This window comes from Chanos chanos, chromosome 2 (assembly GCF_902362185.1).
Source record: "Chanos chanos chromosome 2, fChaCha1.1, whole genome shotgun sequence".
Taxonomy (NCBI): domain Eukaryota; kingdom Metazoa; phylum Chordata; class Actinopteri; order Gonorynchiformes; family Chanidae; genus Chanos; species Chanos chanos.
The window spans coordinates 26,638,868-26,647,833 of NC_044496.1; the positions used below are offsets into that span (position 1 = coordinate 26,638,868).

Consider the following 8,966-nt stretch of genomic DNA (forward strand, 5'->3'; position numbering starts at 1 on the left):
TCTTGAATTGTCATGCTATTCATTCCAGCACGCATTTCACTGTCAGTGCAAGTAACACGTTTGCAACAGCTAAAGGAATGTAAGAAAATGCTGATACCGTATGCGATGGCCTACCTCTCGGATTCCCATAGTTACCCACAGGCTCTCATAATCCCTGCCTTGTGCTTCCCTACAGAGCGAACAAAGTCGCCACATCGCGCGTGTCGGGGATTCCTTTCGCTGGGCGTGTCCTGAGAAAGTTATGCTGGAGGATTTCCTCTCGATTGCGCAAGGAGGGTTTCCTCCGTTGAGCTAAACTAAGCTGAGTTGAAGTTGCCCGTTTCTGTAAGTCTGTGATAATGAGGTGTCTGACATGTTTAAAAACTACCCTTAGATATATTGTTGGTTATTTTGTTTACTCTTTGAACCTACAAATGTTTTCACTGAGTCCCATGTGATACTGTCATAATAACAATCATATACTCAGTGGGTAAAGCAAAACCAGACTATTTGAAACTGCCCCCAGGCTTTCTAACGACTCCTTGTTATGATGTCATTATACGCCTGTTGTTGTTATTGGTCTTACTATATTTTGTGACAGGTCTTTCAGGGGCTCTTTTCCAAGTTGTAAAGTTACTTAAACATCTTTTTATTTAGGTTATGTAAATACTATGTTTTCTACAAATACAATCTTCCTCTTGCCCGTGAAAAGGCAACACGGGAGAACGATGAATCGTTTAACATCAAATGAATGTCAAACTATTTAAATGCGTAGCCGCTAACCTAACGCCTCGTCTTTGCTTTTGACGCAGTCTCCAAAAATATAAAGATTTCAATATTATTAAACCTCGATTTACATTATTCCCTTTCGAAACCAGTATAATGGTCAGAAATAGAATCTCGTGGCAGTGATAGTAAACGTTTTTTTTTTCTTTTTCTTTTTTTTTACCACCCGCAAGCTTTGCACCATTTCTGTGGGTGAGGGAATCCCTAAACGTCATCGTCAAGGATACCGCAAACAAAAACACAAAATGAACCATATATGGGCACGTACGTCATCGGAACTCTAGTGGGCGGAACATTGAGGATTCCTACTTGAAGTAGTAGCTCTGTCCTGCTTCATTCACAAACGAACCGCTACCGTAGGATGAAGTAGGTCTCAACAAATCATTCTTATGAGAGACAGTTAACGGACTAATTCATGGATTTATAAATGCATAATTTTAAAAGGAAATTTCAAGGACCCTTTGTGGATTTTGTGCTGAACGAAGGAGTGTAATACCGGAAGAACTGGAATTCAATCGTTATTTTCCCAAACAGTTAAATCTGGATTGCTTTCTTAATGCAACTTTTTTGGAAAGAAACTAAGGGCATATCAACGGACATTTCAAAGAAACCTTCTTACGGTAGGTCACTTTAGCTGTCTTATACCTACATTCGAAAACTGTCTTCGATACCAAACCACGTAAAACGTTTGCTCAAGCCTGAATGGTTTTTTTTCGTAACGCTCATGACTAAAACACACATATACTGATTCACTTACTTCACCGGTAATTTTAGCATAGACCTTTTCATAAAGCGCTCTTAAAGTTTTAAAGCTGTGTTTTAGAACAGTTCGTGCACTGCAACGCTCACACGTCGCGTGTCGTTTCGTTGCCGCAGGTTACATCCCATTTTCGCCGGGAACTGTAGGCATCTCGGTTTCTCTCGGCTCGGCCGGGGAGATGTTCCAAGGGTTCCCCGGAGACCTCGATACCGGCTCCCGCGGAAGCTCTTCACCTTCTATAGAGTCACAGTACCTGTCCTCAGTGGAGTCCTTCGGGAGCCCGCCCACCACCAGCGCTCCACAAGTAAGTCATAATATCCTACTATGTGCGTATAATGCTGCTTTCTAAATGCTGCTTTCTGTCGCTATACTAACCGGAATGGTGTACGATATATTACTGATCATTGTTTGATCACTTTGCTCTGATCAGAGAGTACTTTTGTAATAACTGAAACACTCTGCAGTTGTTCTATATCATTAAGTTCGTGTTCTTTTTGTTTACGGTATGCATTATGAGCGATAATGGATTAAATATGCTTACAAATTTACACGAACTGCTGCACTAGCGCATAATTGTATATAACACGTCTGGCATCATCTAAATGAAAAGAGAAATAAATCGATGATACGGCCAGAGAGGCGTATGTTCTGCAATGAAATAATACAAAAAAAACCCTCAAATGCTTCACGCTGTAGACATCCGTCATTTCCGATATGTTACATCGTTATGTTTCCATACATAAACGTATGGAACGTCATTTGAAAACTGTGCAGTTCTGTGCGCTGGGCTATTTTCCCCAAGCTTAAGCAGTGCTTTCAAACGGCACAGCAGAGTGACAAATCAGCAAGCACACCGAATCAGGCCTGTAGCAACGTGGTAGGTTTACACCACGCCGAGCTACGGCTGACAAAGCTTTGGAACACTCCGACGTACGCAGACAAAGCTCCGCCTTCGTTCAGTTCTCTTCGCTCCCTCTTCTCATGCTTCGCTATGACGTAAATGCGTTCTATTTTGGAGTGTTACGTCGCGTTGCTAAGGTGAACACTGGGGGTGTGACGGAGGAGGAGGAAGAGAGAGAGGAGAGCCGGGGCGGGGGGAGCTATTCGAGAGTTATGATTGGCTACAGCAACGCTTTCAAAGCCGTTCGTCCCTCTGCCTGACTTGCTTTATATGAATATTAATGAAACTTCGAACTCGCAATGGCATCACTGCCCGTCTCAGTTTCTAAATAAAGCAGCGGGTCTAGTATAGGTTTGGGCTTCTAAATTTGTTCTCCGCTAGTAACGTAAAAGTTCTGCTATTTTTAACAGCTGTTGTGCAGCATTTGGTAGGGATATGCGCAAACAGAGCTTTTTCAAAATGCCAAGATGGTGCATCCCTATATATCAATGCCACCTGAAAAGCACGAAATTTAACCCTGATTTAAGTAATAAAATGTTAAGAATGTTATCATTTTAATTCCCATCTTTTCCCTGACGTTATTATTCTCAAAGTAATAGTGGACACTTGAGAAAACCTTATATGCTGACACAAAAGTAAGTGTCTCCCCTCAAGGAGACTAGCAAACAGCTAAATGGGCAAACCTCCAAAGCTCCATATTATGTTATCCTTGCTAATCTTTGTGTGTGTGTGTGTGTGTGTGCGTGTGTGTTTGTTTGTGCGTGTGCGTGTGCGTGTGCGTGTGCGTGCACATGTCTGTGCCTGTGTGTGTCAGGAGTGTGTATCTGCGGCTGGAGGGGTCGGGGTGGGTGGTGGATCAACTGGCAGCGGGACTGGGGTGGAGATGCCTGGTTCCTTTGTGCCCACGGTGACTGCCATCACCACCAGCCAGGACCTGCAGTGGATGGTACAGCCCACTCTCATCTCCTCTGTGGCCCCCGGGCAGAGTGGCACAGGCACCTCGACCATGACCCAGTCCGTGGCCCTTGACCCCTATGATCTGCCTGGTCCTAGTTTCTCCTCTGGTCCTGGCTTCACCCCTCCCAGCTCTGACACCCCCGGCCCTGTTCGCCAATCTCGAACCCGCAGCCGCCGTAGCCGAGACGAAACAGTGAGTGCTAAAAAGTTTTGTTTAAGGTGTGGAATATGTATCTCCTCTGAATATGTTAAACATTTACATGTGTTTAAAAGGGGAGGATAACACATACATGAAATAGAGAATGCTGTTATGAAACAGTTACTGGGAGCATTTGCGTGAGTGCCTTGCTGTTATTAGCTCATATATGGGTGTGTGTGTTTGTGATTGATAAAGAAGAAGAAAGCGCAGGCACTAAAAGCTTAATCCTCTGTCCACAGCTGACTCCGGAGGAGGAGGAGAAGAGGCGTGTTCGACGAGAGAGGAACAAACTGGCAGCCGCTAAATGTCGGAACCGGCGACGTGAGCTCACTGACAGACTACAGTCGGTGAGCCACACCGTACTCATATTCCCTTAATTACATACATGACACACTTATTAGATATCAGAGCTCAAGTATAAATTACACACTATTCTTTACCCTGTAATTACATAACGCCCATGACACGTTTTAGAATGGTAATAATTATAATCTCTGAGCAATACTAAAATGTGATGATAACGGAGCTGTTTATGAACAGATTCATCAGTGAGGAGCAGGAATATGATTACTGTGATTTAGGTAGAATATCCTTTCTTCAGCCATTTTATGGATGTTGGTGTCTTGTGTAACACATTCTGTTGGGACACAATGTTACTTCTCTGTCTTATGGTAGCTGTGAACATAGAAAAAAAAGAGGAGACTTTCCCTACAACAAAATGTAAATCCATTCTTAATTCCTTCCTTCACAATAAACCTTCGCTCAAACCTGAAACACTTTTAGGTCGGATCTACCCACACGTTAACTATGATGACCAAAAAAACATCGGCATCTTCCCTCTCTCTCTCCTCTCTCTCTCTCTCTCCCTCAGGAGACAGACATGCTGGAGGAGGAGAAGGCAGAGTTGGAGGCAGAGATCTCGGAACTGCAGAAGGAGAAAGAGCGTCTGGAGTTTGTGCTGGTGGCTCACCAGCCTGGCTGCAAGATCCCCTTTCAGGATCAGCCGACTGCGCAGCTCCAGCAGGCGCAGGCTCAAACACAGCAGCAGCAGCAGCAGCAGCAGCAGCAGCAGACAGCCTCTGCCTCTGTGGTGGGACTGACTATGAAGGAGGACACTTTCTACCTGCCTCCCGCCTATTCATCTCATCACCAGCACCTACACCGCCAACATCACCCTCACACGCAGACGCAGCAGACTCAACCGTCCCTAGAGCAGCAGGAGCAGCAGCAGCAGCAGCAGCACCCGCAAGGAATGATCCAGGAGGTAGCCTTTTCTAGTTCTTTCTATGGGCAGAGCGAGCCGGCGCCGGGCGGGCCGTGCCTCGTTGCCGATGGTGGCGGTAACCCTGACGCCGGCAGCTACAACCCCTCATACACATCTTCATTTGTATTCACCTACCCAGAGGGAGCCTGCGGGGCCAGCGCTAACCAGCGAACCAGCAGCAGCGATCAATCCTCTGATTCCCTGAACTCACCCTCGCTTCTCGCACTCTGAGAGCTATCCCCTTTTCCCTTACGCCCGCACCCCAAATGTTCCCTACCACACACACAAACACACACACACACACACACATACATGCTCACACACACACAAACCTGATTGCCCACTGCAGACATTGCACATAAGCATTATGAACAGTCTCAGACATGTTGTTAGAGCCCCTGAGTGTTTCTTGTGCTAAAGATGCTTCAAATTTTTCTCAAATTGAGCATCTGGTTTGTAAGACCGTCTAATTGAATGTACTGAATTCAGACACAGTACCGAGAGATTAGTCGTAACTTTCCAAAAATCTGTGACGTACATGCGCAAACATACCCACAAAATTTATGAAGTCACTTGAGTTATGTGAGATGTATGCATAACTTTAGAACCACACAAGCACTCTTATCCCTTCCCTTCCTCCCCTTGCTTTCTCTCTTTCTCTCTCTCTCTCTCTGCACATGCTCTCATTGCCATTTGCTTTTTTTACCTCTCTCTCCCGCTATCTCCCCCTCTCTCTCATTCTCCACACTAGGCACCTGTAAATTGTATTGGTTGAAAAGGCAGTGAGGAAGAAGGACTTTTCTGGTTGTTCTGTTTTTTTTTTCTTTTTTTCGGGCCAGACAAAAGACCCACTCTTTCCCTCCATCCGCTTCATCCACACCTTTTCTTGTTCATATCGCTGGGACTTTAGAAAGGGTGTCACTGCCCCCCCCCCACTCTCAACCTCTCTTTCTTTGTTTCTCACCTATCTTCTCCTCGGTCGTCCATCTCCCCATCTGTTTCTCCTCTCTCCTGTCTCTATGTGTCTCTGGTTCTCTCTGAAGTCCTCGGCCCCTGGGAGCCCGCTGGACCCTGAAAGTCCCTGGGACCTCGAGTGAGCACCGGCCCACCCCAGACCCACAGGCTACCCCCCCCCCCACTTCGCCCAGAATGGACCACTCCACCCTGCATCACACACGGAGGGACCGTCTAGCGCTTTCACGCTCTTAAGCAGACATTTGAAAAAAAAAAAAAAGGAAAAGAAATGCACCCTTAAATAGGCTAATAAAGGAAATGACATCAAATATGACCTCACAGACCCGAGCCCAAAAGGATGTGATTCTTTTTTTTCTTCTTCCTCCACCCTTTAAGGTATGGTTGGATCAGTGACCAAAACAAGAGGAGAGTTAATGCTGACAGTGGAGCAAGCTCAGAGAGTGGAGAACAGAGAGGGCCACACTGCCCTGATACCTGAAACTTCAGAGAATGCAAAACAAAAGTGAAATGAAAAAAAAAAAAAAACAAATTTTAAAAGAGAGTCAGGCAGTGTTTTGCTGTCTGGACTCTGTCACAGCGACTCACCTCTTTACACTCCCCCTTTTTTGGGTTTCGTGTTTCTTAAAGCAGTCTTAGTTTCGACCGAAAAAGTGGCTTATTATATTTTTTAAAAATGGTGGCGGTTGCTTGCTCATATAATGAGTGACACCATTTATGTCACCATTCACAACCGACTCTGGCTTGAAGAACATTACTATGAGGAAAAAAAAGAGATGTTAAACAACCTCTTAGCATTTGGAAGAACAGCCTCTTTGTTTTCCCAGTGGGTGTTTGTAGCCTTCTATTGCCTGAGAGTAATGGATTACGGGCAAATTTCTGGGTTGTTGATTGTGAATGGGCATCACTGATGGTTCGTTCTCCAGTTTATTTCTTTCTTTATGGAGGTTGTTTTAAGTGAGAAAGCACAAATGCAGATGAGGACAGAGAGAGGAAGAAGGAGAAGAAGTGTTCATAAGAATGAACGTTTTATTTTCCTGTGAATTTGTTGTATTATCATTTTTTTTCAGTGTTTGAATTATTATTATTTTTTGTTTTGTTTTGTTTTGTAAAGCTTTCTCGTTTGCTATTGACTGTACTGTTGCTGCAAAATGGAGGAACTATGTGGGGCTTTAAAATGCTCCTGTTCTCTGTTACCTGTGTCTTACTGTAATTGTAACTAATATTGTTATTATTATTTTAGCGTTATCTTACATTTGGCAACTAAAGAGGCATGTTGTGCACTATGAGCGTTTTTATATGTCAGAAAGTATCTTTAAAAAAAAAAACTTTATGTGGCATATGCATATATATACATGTTCTGTGTATATATAAGTATATTTACAATGATTGTAATGTATGAATGTTAATAGAGAGTGGTTATTTTTGTCTATGAAGATGAGGGATGAGATTATTGCGATTGGTTTTGATTTAAAACACAGATATTTTTCTAAAAGAACAGAAAATCTATTGTAATAGATGATAATAGCCCGCCTTTCCCTCAATATGAAAAGCTTTGTCACTGCCTTTGCCTCTGCTGTGTATTTATATGTTCTAAATATAAAAACACATTAATTGTATGACGGCTGTATTCAAGCTATGGTGAATATGATTATATGGTATGTGCGCCATGGATTCACTGGAGAGAGCTTTTGCTTTTTGCTAATGCTTGGTTTTGTCAGTGTGAGGTTGGTCCTGCAGCTCTACCACCGTGGACAAAACACACTGGATGCCAAAAAAAAAAAAAGAAAAAAAAGAAGGACGAATGAATTTAAAACAAACAGACAAAAAAATTAGCCAAATGATATGAATATGACATGAATGTTTCAATGTAAAAATTAAACAGTCCCACAAAATTCCCATTTGAATGTCTTTTATTGGTGATGTATTTCTACATTAATGTGTTTGAGTCCAGTGTGTTTTTTCCCCGGATCCACAGTAACATGCCAAATGTATTAGCAAGGTTTTTGAAATTTCTCCATATCAGATTTCAAAACTCTAAAAATACTCCACCTCTCATTTTATCGTCCAGAGCAAACAAAACCATGGCTCAGTTAAAAAAGAAATCCCACATGTTAGTTCACCATTGCATAATATACAGTTCGTCTGAAGATGTACAGTCATTCATGTAAATGTATGGGATGGCATTAGCTCTAAGCGCGCGCGTGTGCACACATGCACACACGCACACACGTCGCCTTAAGATGATGACATATTGTCTTATGGGTGGTATGGGATAGGATAAGCCTGACTGTACATCTTTGTGCTTTTACAAATTTCATTTTTTTTATTTTAATGTTATATTATCATGGGGCATGGACAAGATTAACAGTTGAATCACTAATGAAGAGGAATGTGACCAAAATGCTGTTTTCTACAGCTAAAGGGGCATCGTCTGGATCTTATGTTTCATAGATCTTTTCTTCAGTAGAGGTGCTAGTAGAAGTTCACATTATGATGCCATTGAATTGGGGGGACAGTCAGACAGAGTGGACAGAATATGTGATGTCATATAACAAGGTGAAGAGTGACATTATGATATCACTGAGCAAAAAAACACTGAGATCATTGAGATGTCATTTTTAATGCTGAGGACAAATGAAACAGAGAGGTTAGACTCCATGATGTCACACAGTCGATTCTAAAGACGTTATGGTGTAACAGTTGAGAGAGTAGCTAGTGTGATGCCATGCCGCCACATTCCCTGACACATGAGCACTTGAGATCCTTCATTAGAATGCAAGAGATCATGTTTCAAGGTTTTTATAGCAATCTGTTTGAGCTTTTATCAATCTAATCCAATACACCATGATAATGTCTTCTCCACTGACGGGCTACAAAACAAAGCTTTTGTTAGGGTTCGGCAGTAGATGAGAGACTGTGTATGACAGCATGGTGAATCCATAGTCTTCCTCTTTTCTTTCCCATTGAACTGAATCACACATAGAGGAACGGTTTTTCCTCATTTTCCCTCTGTGGATGAAGAAGATATTGTCCTGTCAATGTATATTCAGACTTTGACACGCAATACATCTTATCCACTGGGATAAATATGTAGCAAATAATCTCAAAGGTTTTCGTCTGCAAATACAGTGTCACAGTGAAGGCT

The 8,966-nt window shown here is 42.9% G+C and overlaps 1 protein-coding gene across 1 annotated transcript; it reads left to right on the top strand.

Annotated features, from left to right (window-relative positions):
- The first annotated feature begins 1,321 nt into the window (after positions 1-1,321).
- On the top strand, positions 1,322-5,098 carry fosb (FBJ murine osteosarcoma viral oncogene homolog B). Its single transcript, XM_030766465.1, has 7 exons — positions 1,322-1,385; positions 1,642-1,829; positions 3,241-3,576; positions 3,822-3,929; positions 4,454-4,612; positions 4,649-4,846; positions 4,986-5,098. The coding sequence occupies exons 1-7, from the start codon at positions 1,322-1,324 to the stop codon at positions 5,049-5,051; spliced, it is 1,119 nt and encodes a 372-aa protein (XP_030622325.1). The 3' UTR covers positions 5,052-5,098.
- The last annotated feature ends 3,868 nt before the right edge of the window (positions 5,099-8,966 follow it).